Source organism: Bidens hawaiensis, unplaced genomic scaffold (assembly GCF_021521415.1).
Source record: "Bidens hawaiensis isolate Kalapana, Puna unplaced genomic scaffold, B.hawaiensis_p1.1 tig00029079_1, whole genome shotgun sequence".
NCBI lineage: Eukaryota > Viridiplantae > Streptophyta > Magnoliopsida > Asterales > Asteraceae > Bidens > Bidens hawaiensis.
Genome location: NW_027494797.1, coordinates 137,052 through 155,947, shown reverse-complemented (window position 1 = coordinate 155,947; position 18,896 = coordinate 137,052). Strand labels below are relative to the sequence as shown.

Here is an 18,896-nt window from a genome sequence, read left to right as displayed (position 1 = left end):
ACGAAAGACATTTTCCAATGCAAGAAAATGTTTTAATAGGCAACCCCATCACATGCTCACCTTTGACTAATCTGTTCAAATTCTTGAAGTTGACATGACCGAGACGTTGATGTCAAAGTGATGAATCATTCTCTGATGCCTTGGATTTCAAACATGAAGAAGTTCGGTGTGAGTATGAACTTTTCATGTATAATATATAAGCATCATTATGCCTCGGAGTACGCATCAATATCCATTCTTCAGGGACTTTGAAACCTGGTTTCAAGATTAAGCATTCATGTTCAGTGAATAAAATAGATTCTTGAGACACTACGCAAATTGTGGTTGAGGCGTTCCACGAGGTTCTCATCGTCGAAGGTTCGAGTGCCATTTGAGACCTTTCCACTTTTTGTTATGTTCCCTTCATGTCTCCAGCAAAGGAAACGTGTCCACCATCGAATGGTTAAATGTCAAACAACAAGGACTCGTCTCCTATCATGTGTCGGGTCCAGCCACTGTTTATGTACCCGATACTGTTGACATGCCTTCTTGACTGACCCTACACACATTAGCAACTAATTAGACATGGGTTCCCAAGACTTAGTTGTCTCGGGAAGATTAACAATGAAATCACCAAATATTATGTCGTTTTGTTTGAAAATTTAGAGATGTGGTGAGTCAGAATCAGAAGAGCAGTCCTTAGGAATCCATGAAAATTCATGTTTTCTGGTTTTAGAAGATCTTTTGGATTGTCTTCTTTTTGTTTTCAAATAATCCCCAGGTCTTTCGACCTTTGGATTCCTTTTCTCACTTTGGTGGATTATTGGACTTTTCAGTCTTTAAATCCCTTTAGATATTTCCTACTTGGTTATCCAAAAAGGTTTCTTTATTGTCTGTTTCCTGTTAGATCTCACATTCATTTCACTGGCATCACTGACATTTTGATTAGTCCTTGATCCCAAGCTGCTAACAGCCTTGGAACGGGACTGACTGAATTATCTTTTCATATCCTTTTGTTGTCTATGCCAGTTCTTGAAATATCTTGCAAGGTGAGATGGGTTACCACACACAAAACAACATTTTCTCCAAGGAGTGTCATAGAACTCATCAGAACTATAATATGGTTAATGTGGTGGGATAGGTTATCCTTGGAAAGGAACATGACTATGATATTCCCATGGTTTATGACCTCGATCAACAAAAGCATTTGTGTGATATGAATATGTAATTTTGTTGATTCTAAGTCTTGATACGCATAATCCAACATCATCTAGGGCAACCGTATTTTGTCAAGTTGTTGTAAGCACTGGTATTAGTGGTACAATATCTTATGAGGCGGGTTCTACTCATGTTTAGTTAACAATATCTCATTTGTATCTTTTCACCTTTTAAATGTTACTAATCTTGTTATTTGTAATAACATATCGACAAGCTTTAATTTGCTCAGCAAAAGTCACTCAAGAGTTACCTGGGTAACTTTCTAAATTAGCTTAGAATCATTTTTTTGGCATGTTAAAAGAAGTCATTAAATTCACATAATAATTAATAGAACATGATATACATTAGAAGTACTTTTTCTTTAAATATCTTGTATTTTTCTTATGCTTAATTTTGTTTCAGAAATAGAATTTTAGTGATTTACCTTTTGGAAAACTAATGGTAATATCGGTGTTTTTGTTTTAAATATGTAGAATTGATGTGGAATCGGCTGGAATTAACGGCATGTGCACTAAATCGTACAAAATAAACCACGCGTTGTGTTGGCAAACCGCAAACCGATACGTGTGTTCATGTTGTGATGGTTTCAGACAAATATATTAGGTTTACTTGTGTTTATGATGTTATTGACCGTACTTGCACCCCACGCAAGAAAGTCAACTTTGCTTGCGGTCACATTACATTCCAGTTATTTATTATTTGTTTTTTTCTCTCTCTTTGTACTAGCTGATATGTCATGTCTACGTGAAGCCTTTCTGGCCAAGGTTTAACGAGAGACCAGCTTATAATAGTTTAAATATTGAATGATTAAAATTTGATTGGTAGAGATTAACCGCTTACCTAACAAGAGAGTAGTTGGTAATTTGCTTTTAATGACAAGAATAAAAATTGCATGTGATATAGCATATATATTTTCAACAAACAAGTAATTTTACAACACTTAAAGAACTCAAAATATAACACGCTTTAAAAGGAATCAATAGAAAACGTTATATATTAAAAATAGTATTAAAAAATTTAAATTATCCGTGTAACACGCGGACTAAAAAGCTAGTTATTGATAAAAGAATATATTTATTTATGATATATATAAAAAAGGATGTATATTCAAAACTACATGTCTACGTAAGTCCACTAAAACAAAGCCCAACGGATATGACCAGAAACACTAGGCCATAAACGAAAGTGGATAAACCAATCCAAACAAAACAAAAACTAACATAATCTCTTCAACCTTAGCAAAGAATCCCATCAATGGCTTCCATTAAGCCACTCTCACCCCTTTCTTCTCCATTGAACCAGAAAATCCCTTCACTAAACCCATCATTTTTCTTCAAACCCGTCTCCGATGTCTCGTTTTCTTCGCAATTCGGTCGAGAAAGAGCACAAGTTGCAGTCTCCGTAGCATTCAATCCAAGTGGGAACTTTGACCTCTCATTATATGATGAACAAGAAAGTAGGTTATTCTTTGTCACCATGCTGCTAAATTCAATTGCTTTTTATATTCATTGTGAAATTGTTGAAGTATATATCCTGTTATTTTTATTTCAGTATAGATGGTACAAACCAATATCGCTATAACTAAACTGTAGAGCCGTCTCCGAGAATTTAAATACCTCGGCCGAGCAAAAATAAAAGGCCCGTATGCTTTAACGAAAAATTTTATTCGCTAGCGTACATGGATACAACTTTTATCGATCGGTTTATAATAAGCAGAAATCATTATAGGCATGTATTTATCTCATAAACCATTATAAATAACTTTTTTTAACACCAAAAACAAATATATATGTAATATGTATAAAAAAATTTATGCCCCCGAACGTTATGTGCCCCGGCCGATGGTGCGACTGGCACACCCTCCGAGCCTCCCCTAAACTCAACTACATGTCTTCATAAACCATAAAATTGTTTAAAACCAATCAAACCGTTAAGCCGAAGTAAGTTGGTTGGTTAGTTAGTTACTCTGTTTTGAGATTTATACGGTACCACTACAATTCAATAGAATGTTTGAAACTTGGAACCGAACGTGTAAATTAGTCATATAGTTTGACTAATTTATTTATTCTCATATTTTAATATGTTACACGTATGTATTTTATTCATAAATCATCTTTATCGTTTTGAGATCAAAACGAATTAATAAGTTCGAAAAAGCTAAAAAAAAGTAGATTCAAGTTGTCAAAACAGAACACCTTAACTTGTTGTTACGTGTGTTTAACTTTTCTAATTTTATTTATTTGTTTTATTTAAGGATATTTAGTTGTTCACCAACATTTATGCTGTGTTTCCAAGTTCATTTATGAAAAGAAATACTAGAAAAAGAAATTATTCATCTTTTCTTTTGGTATCTCCTCTTTCTCTTCAACTTATTTTCCTTCCAAATCTTTCAATTTGAAAAGATACAAATTTTTTTATTTTATTCATCATTTTCTCTTCTCTCCCCCCCTTTTCCCTCTTTTAATGAAACTCGGGAACACATCTTTTAACTTTTTCGTCCTTTTCCTTTCTTAAATGAAACTCGGGAACACAACATATTTTTACATCCTTCCTTTTCCTTCTCTTTCCTCACTTAAATGAAATTCAGAACACAGCGTTATAGTTTACTTAATTTTTGATACCAACTAACGATTTTGTAAAAAAAAAATCAGTTTAAATCGTAAAACAGATCCGCCAGAAACCATAAATAGCAGTTTGACCTATAATTTTCGTCAAAGCAGTTCAAACAGACAATGAATTACGCTTTAGTTTACTGCTTATAACTAGATTTAAATTTATTCAAATTAAGAAACAATAACTTATTTTCATCATACCAACAGATGTAGAACCAGCACCTCCACCAATGCCTCCAAAAGAAGGTAGATACGAAGTTATCATCAACGACAAGTCGATTCGCAGTCTAGATTTATCTCCGTTTTCTGATGCTACCGGGATCAAAACAACTACTTCCGGTTAGTATCATTGCTTGAAATCCAAGTAACGTAAAGAGTTGTAACACATTTGTGATTTTATTAATTTTAACTGTTTTCATGTCATGTGTATATATTTCTAGTTGAGCCAAGGGAATTTCTCGAACGCACGATAGGATTCACGATTAATTACAACCGAGATGATGAACATGATCCTCGAGAACTATCTGAATTCCCGGACATTAGATTATGGTTTGTTAGACTCGATGCTACATATCCATGGCTTCCTGTTTTATTAGACTGGCGAGCTGGAGAACTTGCACGCTATGCAGCCATGTTAGTCCCTAACCAGGTATGTTATGTATCTATAACTTCGATTATAGGTGGCAAATTAAATAGGATAGGGTTGGGTTAAGCCACGCAAAATTAAGGTCGAGCGGAGTAACATGTCAAAACAGGTTTTGACCAAAATAGCTTTGAGTTAAAAGCTTCAATTTAAAAAAAGTATCATTCGCTTATGACTAAAATGGATTCTGACCAAAATTGGTTCGTCTTGAAATGAAATGTTTTTTAAAAAAATATATCAAAATGGGTTATCCATATATTTGCTTCTATGGCTGTTAAAGGCGACCGATTATGGCAACGGGACCCGGGTGTCCAACAGTTCGGTTTAAAAAAAACCGATTGAAATTGAAAATTGAAAATTGAACTGAAATGAAATTCAAAATTCAATAGTATCCAAATGCGAATCCGAACTTGGTTCGGTTTTCTGTCTTTTACCTGTGTTTGCTATTAGATTGAATAGGCTAAATAAGATTGAATAAAGTTGTAACTAAATTGGCTAAAATGACAAAAATTAAATAGCCATCAATTTGGTTCTAGGTTTATTCTAGTTAAACAAATTTAGATTTATAATGCTGAAAACCGAATTAGTATTCTGACTCGGTCTAGTTCCCGTTTATTAAATTTCAAACCGTATAATGAGCATCCCTAATTACATGGGTAAGGTATGCAATAACTAATTAACTAATGTGTTATTAATTTTTGCAGATGAGTATGAGAATGGGGGTGGTATTCAATCCTGAGGCATTAGAATTGTTCATAATGAAGAAGGTATTTATTACATACTCTTGGTTAAAAGAAAATGGAACCCCAAAGCCTAGAGTGAAAGTTAAAGATATGGCAAGGATGCTCGGGTTTGGTATTGGAGACGAACTGTTTGACATGATCGATCAATATCCTAGTTCGTCCCCATAAGTTCGGATTGACATCCGTTTTCAATTTTTCATCCCTATACTCAATACTTCAACATGAGTCATCGATAACTTGTTTAATCTTCGGTAGGATATTAAACGAATTTATATAAAAGTACTTTATAATTAAGTAAATGGTGGCTGTAACCGCAAAGTTGATCATTTGGTATTATACAAACACAATGACACCATCAAGTAAAGGGTGAGTGTTATCTCGACCGCTCATTTTGTTGAGTGACTGTATCAAATCCATCTTGGAGGATCGAAGAGTAAGGTGCATTGTCGCTTCCTTGGGTTGATACCATCAATACCGATCACAATCTTCAGTTTTGGTTAAGCGCTAGCGAAATTTTGCATACTCCTATGGATAGAAAAAGGTAAAGTTCCGTTGACCAGTCATCAGCGAGATGGAGGGGGGGGGGGGAGTGTCTTTTAACGTTTAAACTAGAGTGCAGTTGTTATTATATGTAAAAATGAGTTAGAAATAATAAACAAAATAAAACGACGGCTTGCCTCTCATTGAATGTTAAAATATAGACGATGTTGACGATTTGGATAAAAATGACTATGCTTATGGTACCAAATACAAAAGAAAAAACTTTTGAATAAAGTGACAATTGCGACCAATCTTCAAATATAAATCACATATCTAAAACCGTATTTAAAATTTTAAGAGATGGAAATTGAAAGATAGTAAAAAAAACAAAATGGTGGAAGTCCAAATTATTCAAAAAAGTAAGCCCGACTTTCTTAGAGCTTAGCACAGACATTTTTGACACAAGATAGGCTCAATTACTATTTCTATTTTTCCTATTTTCATATAGTAGTTGATGGTGAAAAAACTTCAGATTCATATCAATACCCAACCTAGAAACTCGAAACCGGTTTTTATACTCGATTATATCATATGAGGTTCCATATCCGACTTTACAAGTAGGGTATTAATCGGTTCTCAATCCTATTATTTGAAACTGGTTCCAACCCTAAGTCTGAAGAACAAAAACTCATATCCAGAACCGAAAAACTCGTTCACTTTTTTTTAAAACGCGGTTTCATACCTGAATCAGTTATTGCAATACACAGGTTTGACCGCCTTTACCAAATTCGAAACCGTTTATGAAAGAAAAAAACAGTTTGTGCGCCTCTAATGGTAGTTAGCGATATTAAGTACTCAGTGTTAACGAAATTTGGTATATTACCTTTCTAAAACCGGATCAGGTGATGATTGTACGTAATTTTTAAAACCGAGGCGTGTTTTATTGTATGCTTTTATATATTAGATTATAGTTTTACCTATATATATAACATAGTATATGCTATAGGAAATGACGAATGTTAAAATGTGGTTCCTAGTGAGAATTTGAAGAACTCGATAACGCTCCTGCTTAGTCACTAAGAGGTCTTTGGCCTAATGACACTAGTAAGTATTATGTGTATAGGTGGTTGAAAGTTAGAGAGTGTCATCGTTCTTAATAAAAAAAATCATCAATACATAGTTTAAAACCATTGATGGCATATTTAGTAATAAAAAAATTTTAGTGATTTCTCATTTTCTCTACTAAATGTAAATAACCATTTCTAACTAAATAAAGTAAATGATCAAAGAAAAATAAATGATATTTTATTGGTCAAAGCCGGAACCGATTTGTGCAATGGAAAATTCTAACCTATACAAAACAGAAAGGGTTTGAAATCATTTTGAACTATAAACATAAGCATTTATAATAATCACAGATTTTTAATATTACAAAATATAAATTTTATATGTAAATTCTACATTATATAAAAAATATAAAGTAAACATAATAAATGAATAAAACACATAACATAATAAACAATCATTACTTAAATCAAGGCAAGACAAATAGATGGATTTAGACACCTTAACCGGCTAAGCGAAAATATACTATAAAATGTATGATTAATTTCATATATACCCTTACAATATTATAAATATCATATATACTCAAGCAAAACTTCAAGTATCATATATATCCTTACAAATTAACTAAAATATCATATATGTCCTTATACACTTAACTAAAGTATCATATATACCCCTATTAATTAATAATAATTTAATAAAAAACCATTTAACTGTTATTTTTAAAAAAATTTAACTTTCAAATATGCCCATTTATTAACGAATAGACCATTATAACCCTTTCTATTATATAAATAGGTTATAACCCCTTGTACTACACGTGGCTGGGTACCAAACATATTAAAATTAAAATTATATATAACAATGTTTCATTTACAATTACATATTATAATCACTTAGAATATTATTAGCTTAAAAGCAGTAGTTGATTAACTTCATGATTGTTAAACAAATATGTACATTAATAATGCTTAATTTTTAGTTCATTTATAAAATATGACAAATCTTTTTTTTACACGGGTATAGTTAGCCTTTCTCTTTAAAACAAAACCACTTAAAAGTTTAGATAGCCTAAACTAAAAATAGATATGGATTATTTGTGCACTCTTATACTAATATTAATAAAAGTTGAGTGCAATTAACCATCTAGAATCGTTGTGAAGAAAAGGTATTCTGATGAAACCAAAATCTGTAGCAATACAAGGATGTAGTAGTATATCAATATTATGATTTTAGTATCTATTAATTGATCTAAAAGTTATTACAAAAAGTTGTAAGGTTACAATCAACTATCTAAATATCATCACTGATGAGAACAGGAATATGGTTCCAGAGAAAATCATCTGACAATCAAATATAAATAACGCCATTAAAATGTTAAAAAATGTATGAATATCAAGTAACAAGTAATAAGTGATATTGTTCATGTTTATGCAGACTAAAAACAATATTATTTTAATGAAAGTCATAGGTAAGTAAAAGCAACCACCCTTTGATGCTGAAATTGTTTTTACCTCAAAATTATCATTAATGATCTTATAATATCTCATGTTTGTTAATTATCTCAGTAGCGCTTCCTAACCTAAATTGTCATAACCATCCCCAAATCATCTTGAGCAAGTCTAATGGTCAAAAACTGATTAATGAAAACCGTTGTCTCGTTGAGAATGAACGGTTAATTAAAAAGAATAGGTTTAATCGAATTTGTAGATTGAATATGTATAGTCGAACGGAATATTGCTAATACCTTTCAAGTTAAAGACGATGAACGATTATGTGAATTAAAAACGTCTACAGATGAGTGCAATGAGACCTAACCTTGAAGGCATTAGACGATTCTGTTGATTTGATTGATAGAGAAGTTGTTAACGAAAATTAGGGTTAGTTAAATGATTCAAATGGTGCGAGGGCGATTGCAATTTATGATGATTCATACCTGTGATGTTCAAGTAGATGCACAATGGATGATCTGGTGAACACAAACTGGAGCGTTAAATAAGAATGCTAGTGTTAAGAAAATTTTATAAGTGGTTGAATATTGTGAGTGCTAAGGTTATATGATCCGAATTTGATGGAAAAATTATTCAGTGATTTGTGATTATTACTTTAACAAAAATAAATAATGAAAGAGAAAATTACACGTTGACAAACTAAGATTGCAAAAGAATTAGGTGCCAGCTGGACAAAAATCACTTCATGAATGCCATGTGGCAAGATATACCATTCTCCTTGATTGTAGAGAGATAGGTTGCTAAAATCCTATTGCTTTATTATATAGGTAGATTGGTAGATGTGTTTACCCAATATGTTATTATTCTAATTTTAGTCGTTGTTTTCCACATCTAACGACAACCAAATCGTCTCTCGTAACTTCTTTAAAAATGCAAACCGTTTGATCCAATAACCATTCGAAGATTTATCGGATCGAATGGTCTACATTGTAAAACATTTTATCGCATCTAATCAAACTAGAGTAATATGGTTATTTTTTAAATTTTTTAATGAATAATATATGATATATTAATAACTTTGTAAGGGCATTTACAATATTTTTAGTTTCGAATGGGTATGTATGATACGCTCAATATTTGTAAGGGTATATATGAAATTGCCCCTAAAATCTAGTACAACACAGAGAAAATTAAAATGACCAAAAGACATACTTCTAAGGCTAACTTTATTCACAACCAAACTCAAGCCAACTTTTTAGTAATAAAAAAAAGTTAAATCCTCTCTCTTTCACCTAAACAACCCAGTCCAACATAATCCAACTTTTATTCACAACCCAACTCAAACCAATTATTTTAATACATATATCTTATTTAGATTTTAATTTATTATTTAAATTTATTAAAACTAATAAAAATATTTATTAAAAACTAATTCAAGATTTCATTTTCATTCACACGTCAAATCAAAAAAACTTTTTAACTACATAAATATGGTTTATAGTTTTCAAATATATTAAAAAAAATAGACTTTTAAGATAATAAGTTAACGAACTAATAATATTGTAACGCAACCATACTTAAAAGAATAAGTTTTTTTTATCGAAACTCCGTTTTTAACAAAACTTATATTGGAACGTTCACAAAATAATATAAACAAGACTGAGTTTTTTTTATCTTTTTAAAAGGTTAAATTTTAATAGTTCTTAAAGAAAAACTAGTTATATGTGTAATTAACTGTTAAATGAAAAAAATTGAATATATAGACCAATTGATTAGTGACATGTGGCGCATAATAGGTTGCAACCCAAGGTTGTCACAACAAACCGGGTTGAGGAATAAAACTCATATTTCTTTTTTTTTATATAATTGGTTGGGTCCATTAAATAGTATAATGACCACCTAGAAGGTTGTTGATAAACTTGGTCTAAGTAGCAATGGGACAACGTATCTCCATTTTTTCATGCTCATAAAAATTTATTATCATTTTAATCCAAAATTACTACCCGATTATAATTTAAAGCTTTATTTTTCGAAAAACTGGTTTTATTTATTCCAAAAGAATATCAAATAGAATCAGTGAGCTCACTGCAGGCTGATGTGGTGGCAACGTTGGATAATGGCTTCGACTACAATACTACGACTCTACGAGGATCTCTATGTGGCGTTACAGGAGGACGCTGAGCGGCGAGTGAGGGGGTTCGATAGTACCTAGACTTATTTATGTTACTTTTCGTAAAGGTTTAACCATGTTAAGTTAAATTTTCAAATCATTCTCTTACGAATAAATTTCAAATGATTAGTCCTACCGTCACAAACATATATCATGAATAACACGATATTTCAAGGCCAAATAAAACATGGCATGATTGATAATACCGAACCGTCTACACAATTTACACCCTATCAAGTTTCAATGATTTATTGACAACCTTATTCAATTGTCATAGAGATGGACAAAATACTATTAAAAAATGAACTTATGGGTAACATGATCCATGCAATTTGAAGATTGGTCATGTGAACCATTAGACTTCATGTACTATGGTCTAGTAAGCAAAGGGCAAACTACCCACCCTTGGACCATGAGGAAGGAGTAGGGAACAGGGATGGACCCATGATGTTAAATGGCTAAAGGGCACCAACCCATGTGAATAGAACCACAATTGAATGATTGGGTTGTCAAAGGTCAAGGGCTGATTCTTAAGATCAACTTTGTTGAGACATCATAATGGGTGGTTTTATTTCTTGTTTATTTTTTTCTTTTAAGTTGATAATAAAGTAGATGATGGTGATAGGTATAACCTAGAATGAAGATAGAAAAAAAAAGTTACTACAGATTAATTTTGATCAAGTGAACCTAAAGAGAAACGGAAATTAAGTGGAAGCAACAAGCGAATCACTTAACCAATAAATCAACCTTGAGTAAAGTCCATTAAAACTTAATTAGTACTAGTGCACGTGAAAATTTGTCATAGGCGAAAAGAAGATTGAAGAACTGAAAAAGGCTATCAGATTCTATAACTAAGGGTGTAAGCGAGTAGAGTCAAGCCCAAGCTTAAGGTGTAAACGAGACAAAAAGTTACCAACTTTTTGTGCAAAATCCTGGATTTCTTGGTGTTAAATAGTTGATCACCTTTCTATTAAAATAAGCAAAAACTTATAACCCATTTAGACTAGCAACATAAATACCCTTCTGGCCCATTAATTATCCGACCTGAATACTTACAACAATACATATTGTAGGTTAATTAATAACCTTAAGTTATCAGGGAGCATAATCCAATTATAAATGGCGGTGTCGTGGTAGGCGATCACCAAAAGCCACTATGTCATCGCGTATCGAGATAACGTGGCCTGAAAAATTTTGAAGTGTGTCACGCCACGTGGCAAAGCTAGTGATGATGAAGTACGACTACTGTGAGGCATCGTGATACGCGATCAACGTCCAGAAACTCCATCGCGTATCGCGATGGAGTATTATATGAATATATTGGTCATAGATCCATCACGATACGTGATGGATTCGTTTCAATGCCCATCGCGTATCACGATGGGTCAGCTGATCAGCCCTATAAATAGAGCGACCAACATCGATACGCGATGAATTCGTTGTAATGCCCATCCGTGCCCTCGAACCGACGATCGTTACCTCGAAAACCATGCCAAATAAACCGATGTTTCCTCGAAGAGTGTGCCATCACAAGGTGAACCGACGCTTCGCCATGAAGTATGTGCAACCCGACGACCATCAAGTGTCACCTCGATTTGCATGCCAAGAGGTGTTGACCAAGAAATCTTGATAAGCATGCGTGAGCGGAAGTGCTGCTGAAAATATTAGGTGTTAATAAGCCAATCAAGGTAGGGGTTCTGTCCAAGTAAAATATTATTATAATATTAAATAGGCTTAAGCGGTAGTCGATGGTATACTTGATACCTCGAAGATATATACAAAGAAAATATAAATAAAAGATATCGAAATAAAAGTAATTCTTTGTTATTAGTATTATTTGAGTTTCTTAAATAATAAGTAAAGAAATAAATTATACGTTTCTTCAAGAAGAAGAAACGTAGTGTTTAGAAAATATAAATGGTCGAACTAGAGGTTCGAACATATTTAATAACGAAAAGATATTTTGAACTAAAGTTTCGCAAAGAAAATATAATCGAGATAAAGATTATACAAAACAAAGACTAAAGGTCTAAGGCTAGATTATTGATCTAGTAAAAACAAATTGTTATACTCGTACTATAGATCCGAGATAAGTACAAGAAAGACAAACTCGATCAGTGAAGTGAAGCTGATCATTCAAAAAGGTGAATACGCCCCAAAATTTTATAACTAAGTATAATCGAATCAATTAAATTGATTACATAAGATTACGTATCCCTAAAACATTATGAACAAAAGTAGTCGCTGCCCTCAGGCTGTTGTACTGTACGTTTGTCTGGATATTTTCATACGTGGTTAGACGGTGGGCACACCGCGCCACACCTGGTTATGCCTCCTCCATGACGCGCCGGACCTAAGTTATGTCCGAGAGAGGGTAATCATGTGTATACTAATGGTAGCTAAGTAATCTCGAATAGGGCAGGGTTTGCTGAGCGGTTTCGAGTTGAGCTTAAGTTTATAATTGTGATTTAGTTTTTAACTTGGTTATTCCTGAGCCACGATGGGCCGAGACCTAAGTTATGTCTCGAGGGGTAATTAAGTAAATAAAATATTTTTCGTCAGCTTATTCACCTGCATGTGTTGCTGGCGTATTTTTAAATTGTTTTTCATGTAAGTAAGATTAGATGCTTGGGGACGAAGTAGCCACTAGGCGATCTGATGGCTCGGATATATTTTGTTAATATTAAATGTAAATGGTGGTTAACCGAACAAGTAATATTTTGTAACTAACAAACGGGTATTTTAAAAATCCCGCGTTTTGAATATATAATTATTTAATATTATATCCACGCTAAATTTTCGCATTTAAACTGCAACTCTTATTTATTTACAAAAATGGTACCAACTATGGGTCACACGCCTAGGCCTAATGTAGGGGTATGACAGGTTGGTATCAGAGTCATCGATCTTAGCGAATTATGTATTGATTAATAATACCTAAGCTTCGATCCAAGTTTATAAGTATTATTATTTGTTTTATATAATTAGGGATAAGACAGGTTGATAAGCCTTTCTATCCCTCTTCAATCTAAACCACCCAAATATGTCATTCAAGAAACTAATAGATGGATTTATGCGCGACGCAAGAAGAGCTGGTCACCTTGAACCAATACTCCAGGAAGACAACATGAGTGAAGATTACTATGAAGACTTCTTTAGCCAAGAACGTCCGATTGTCCGAGTCGAACTAGTATACTACCCCGGAACTGAGCAATTACCAATCAACATACCAAGCGATCCTCCAACGCAACATACAAGCATGCAAGAATATCACCCTTCGAGTATCCCAAGTAACTATCCATCGAATATTCTATATTATCACCCTTCTGACATCCCAACGTATCACCTTTCTAATGAAATACAAGCAAATCAAGGTCGAACCCAAGTCCGACTCATCAAGTTGGATGCAATGTCATTGATAAAGGAAGATGGCGCTATGGAACACCCGTGTATAACCCCACTGATTCTCGTTCCAACTTTTATGATGGTACTTCTCGGAGGCAATTATGAGAGTCATTCAGCCGTATGAAAACTACCATATCTACCCTAAGGTGAGTGAAGCAGCAATGGCTATGGAAGAAGAAGAAGATTCGGAGGAAGAAGAAGAAGATTCGGAGGAAGAAGAGGAGGAATATCCGAAGATATAAGCACCCCAAGGGAAGGACCTTTAACTGATTTTAGGTGTGATTTTCCACCCAATGAAGCTTGTCAACATCCCTTCTTTCATATGAAACCATGCTACGATTCTCTAGGCCCATACGTGCAATATATCCAAGGGATTAAAATCAAATTTCCACCTGACTTCCCTCATTTTCAAGGTGTTTCCCACCATTTCCGAGCAAGCAAATGAGATAAGGCAACAACAAGCGATTGCTGAAGCTTTCTTCAATCACCCATTTGAGGAAACTTCCTCCCCGTATCCGAAGAATCATTACGACATTGTAATGATGGGTTACCACGACCCACCTCCTCAATACGGATACCCGAATGTTATGCCACAATCTCAAGAGGAACACCTTAACCGAGTCCTGCTCGAGACCAACGAGCTGAGGAAGGAAGTTTCTACTGAGAGTAGCAAGAAAAAGAAGATAGGAGACAAGCTACTCCACAAATGCAACAAAATGAAGAAGATAATCAAGAACTACATGAAAGATTGAAGATATTCTATCTTCCTCGAAGATAGTTCATTGTGTTAAGTTGTAATGTTTGTTTTGTATAAGTGTGTTAGTACGGAAGTAGAGCGTTCATAAGAAATATATATATATATATGTGTGTGTGTGTGTTATTTTGTATGTATCGATAATATATATATCGTTTAATGATATATATATATATATATATATATATATATAATAAATAAAGACGTGTGTTTTAAGAAAAGAATAGATTTATTTCAGAATGCCGAACCAAGCATTTAACTCTCAAAATGAGGAAGCTTCTAAAGAAGCAACCATGCACAAACCGAACCTACTCAACAAATTCCCGAGGAGCTATTTAATAGAATCCAAGAAATGATCACAAAAGCTGTAAGAGCAGAATCTATATGAAAAAGCGAATTTAGCAAACCCATCACAGTGACCAAACCCAAAAATCAGTAAAATCCAAATCACACCCCAACCAATCTCATCACGAATAGAGTTTTCATTAATCGAACGTAGATGGCGATTTCAATCGCAAATTAAAGAAACTAAAAATCGAGGGTTGTTCGTTTAAAGATTTCAAGAACTTCAGCCCCAAGGAATTCTATGGCGATAAGGGCGCCATTGCTACCCTTAAATGGTTAGAAGAAATGGAGTCAATTGTTATAATCAAAAAATGTGCCGAGCGAGAAAAGATTCAATATATTGCGCAAATGTTCAAAGGGGAAGCATTAGAGTTGTGGAACATGCTAATCATGAGCAAGGGTATAGGGAGCCATTGTATCAATTACATTGGGAAGAATTCAAGTAAATGGTGCTGGAAAAGTTTTGCCCAATGCATTAATAAAAGTTCCTTAACCACAAGGTGCTTGGAACCAATCTGTGAGAATACAATACTAAATTCCAAGAGTATTGTACTCTTAACCCAACTAGTGACGCCAGAGTCCAGCAAAGTAACCCGATACATATGGGGTCTTTCGCGAGAAATTCGCGACTTGGTAAGGTCTCACTTACCACAAACTGCAAATTATGCCATGGAATTGACTGGTTATTTGATGAACGGTATGATCCGCAACAATGAAGAAGAAAAAAACGTGGTACCAACGAATGACCACAAAAAGATAGGAAGCGCCCGATTCAAGGGCAAAAGTGTTGAACAAAGAGAAAGTGGAACCAACTCCAACTACACTCAATGCAAGATTTGCAAGAAATACCACAGAGGTCGCTACCACTTTGCGTCGTCGGAATCTACCGTTTGTGATTCATGTCACAAACAAGGACATGCAACGGCCAACTATTGGAAAAAGTCTATGACTTGCTACCATTGCAAAGAGATGGGTCATCCTAGCTTTGAGTGCCCCAAGAAACAACCCGCTGCTAGAGGTGCGGGAGGAAGCGGCCACAAGAATGAGCCGAAAAAGGGAAACTCAAGGGTGTTCGTCCTTGATACGAAGAAAGCGGCTGACATGCCAGAAACCATCACTGGTATGTTCTTAGTTAACGACATGTATGCTAGAGTTTTATTCGATTTAGGTGCCAATATAAGTTTTATAGATTATAGCTTTTGTAGTCTATTAAACGAACCTCTAAAAAAGTTAAATAAAACTTTAAGCGTCGGCCGTCGAGACCGCTAGTGGTGAAGTAGTTAAAATTTCCGAAGCCTTCAAAAACGAAAAAAACTTGTTAGCTGGTTACGTTTTACCTATCCAATTGTTACCCATGACTCTTGTTGGTTTTGATATAGTACTTGGAATGGACTGGTTATCCGATAATCATGCTCGTATCATTTGCAATAGCAAAACTATAGAACTTTGAGCCCCGGAAAAACGAACCATTCGAATCGAAGGGGATAAGGACGCTGACCGAGTTAGCATAATCTCCCTGATTAGAGCTAACAAATGTTTGAACCAAGGATGCTTAGCATTCATGGCCTACGTCACCAAAGAATCAAAATGAAAGTAGATAAAGGATGTGCCTATTGTCTTTAAAGTTTCCGACTTCTTTCCCGACGAGCTACCATGTATTCCACCCGATCGAGAAGTCGAATTCAGAATTGACCCTATGCCTGGAATCACTCCAATAGCCAAAGAATCGTATCCTTTAGCACCAAACAATATGAAGGAGTTGAAGAAACAATTAGACAAGATACTCGAGAAAGGATTCATCCGTCCAAGTTCATCACTGCGGGGAGCGCCAATTCTCTTCGTCAAAAAGAAGGATGAATCGATGCGAATGTGCATCGATTATCGAGTCTTGAACAAAGTAACAATTAAAAACTGATACCCGCTACCTCTATTTGATGACCTATTCGATCAATTACAAGGAGCGAGTTATTTCTCGAAAATAGACTTACGTTCATGCTATCACGAATTGAAAGTCCAAGTCGATGACATCCCGAAAACCGCATTCCGAACAAGCTATGGACCGTATGAGTTCACGTTATGCCGTTTGGTCTCACTAATGCCCTAGCCGCATTCTGGACATGATGAACCGAATTTGTAAACCTTACTTGGATAAATTTGTTATCGTATTCATCGACGATATAATTATTTACTCTAAGTCAAATGAAGAGCACGAAGTGAATCTTAGAATCTTGTTAGATTTACATAGAAATGAGAAGTTGTACGCCAAGTTCTCGAAATGTGAATTTTGGCTTCAAGAAGTACAATTTCTTGGTCACATCATCAATGTGAACGGAATTCAAGTAGATCCTGCGAAAATCGAGGCAATCTCAAAATGGGAGATTCCAAAATCGCCAACTGAAATTTGAAGTTTCTTAGGCTTGGCAGGTTACTACCGAAGATTCATTGAGAACTTCTCCCGAATAGCCACTCCTCTAACCTCGTTAACCCGTAAGAATATTAAGTATGAATGGGGAACCAAACAACAAGAAGCGTTCGATTTGCTTAAACAAAAACTAACCAATCCTATACTGGCATTGCCAGAAGGTACTGAGGATTTCGTTGTTTTTAGCGACGCGTCCCATTCCGGTTTGGGTTGTGTACTAATTCTACGAAAGAAAGTAATCGCTTACGCTTCTCGAGAACTCAAGGTACATGAAAAGAACAACACAACTCACGATCTAGAGTTAGGCGCCATAATCTTTGTCCTAAAGTTATGGGGGCACTATCTCTATGGAGTTATTTTCATTGTGTACACCGATCACAAAAGTTTGAAACACATATTTGAACAAACGAAGCTCAACATGCGTCAACGAAGATGGATGGAAACGTTGAATTATTACGACTGCGAAATCGTTTATCACGAAGAGAAGGCCAACGTCGTGGCTGATGCCCTAAGTCGTAAATAACATGAAAAAATGAAAAGAGTCCGAGCATTACGACTAGAATCCATGTAGGTCTAGTTGATCAAATCAAATTAGCCCAACACCAAGCAATTGAAGAAAACAAAATTTCCGATGAAAAATCCTCGAAATTGCTTCAGCAACCCGAACTTCCCATTTGGAAATGAGAGATGATAACCATGAATTTCATTATGAAACTCCCAAAAATCACTCATCAAAATAATGCGATCTGGGTTATAGTCGATAGGTTAACCAAATCCGCTCATTTTATACCTATCAATGACACATATTCGATAGATAGATTGGCGCAAATCTATGTAAACAATGTAGTTGCATTGCATGGAGTGCCTCTGTCTATCATTTCTGATCGAGACAGTCGATTCACGTCTCATTTTTGGAAAAGTCTTCAACAAGCGTTAGGAACCCAACTAAACCTTAGCACTGCTTATCATCCCCAAACTGATGGGCAGAGCGAAAGAACAATTCAAGCACTTGAAGATATGCTCCGCGCTTGTGTGATCGATCTAGGTGGAAGTTGGGATGACCATCTTTCCCTAATGGAATTTTCATATAACAATAGCTATCATACGAGCATTCAAGCCGTGCCGTATGAAGCGTTATATGGATGAAAGTGTAGAACGCCGGTACGCTGGTCTGAAACCAGAGACAATCAAATATATGGACCCGAAGTATTCCAAGAAACCACAGATAAAGTATTACAAATCCATGAGCGACTCAAAGCGGTGTGAGACCGACAAAACAGTTACGCTGACATCAGCCGTAAACCATTAGAATTCAAAGCAGGCGATAGATTTTTATATATTGAAAGTTTCACCTTGGAAAGGTGTTGTTCACTTCGGTAAGAAAGAAAACTTATGTCCACGTTTTGTGGGACCATTCCAAGTACTTGAAAGAATCGGTAATGTCGTTTATCGTTTGCATCTACCCGAAGAAATGAAAGGGATACATGATGTATTCCATGTTTCTAACATACGTAAGTGTCTGAACGGCGAAAGTTAGCTATGCCCTTAAGAGATGTCAAAATAAATGAAAATCTCAAGTTTGTAGAACGACCTATGCAAATTTAAG

The 18,896-nt window shown here is 34.8% G+C and overlaps 1 protein-coding gene across 1 annotated transcript; it reads left to right on the top strand.

The window, feature by feature from the left end:
* Positions 1-2,220: 2,220 nt before the first annotated feature.
* Positions 2,221-5,506, top strand: LOC143578247 (protein CHLORORESPIRATORY REDUCTION 6, chloroplastic-like). Its single transcript, XM_077061886.1, has 4 exons — positions 2,221-2,653; positions 4,017-4,148; positions 4,250-4,458; positions 5,157-5,506. Exons 1-4 carry the CDS (start codon positions 2,452-2,454, stop codon positions 5,361-5,363), a joined length of 750 nt encoding a protein of 249 aa, XP_076918001.1. The 5' UTR covers positions 2,221-2,451; the 3' UTR covers positions 5,364-5,506.
* Positions 5,507-18,896: the final 13,390 nt, after the last annotated feature.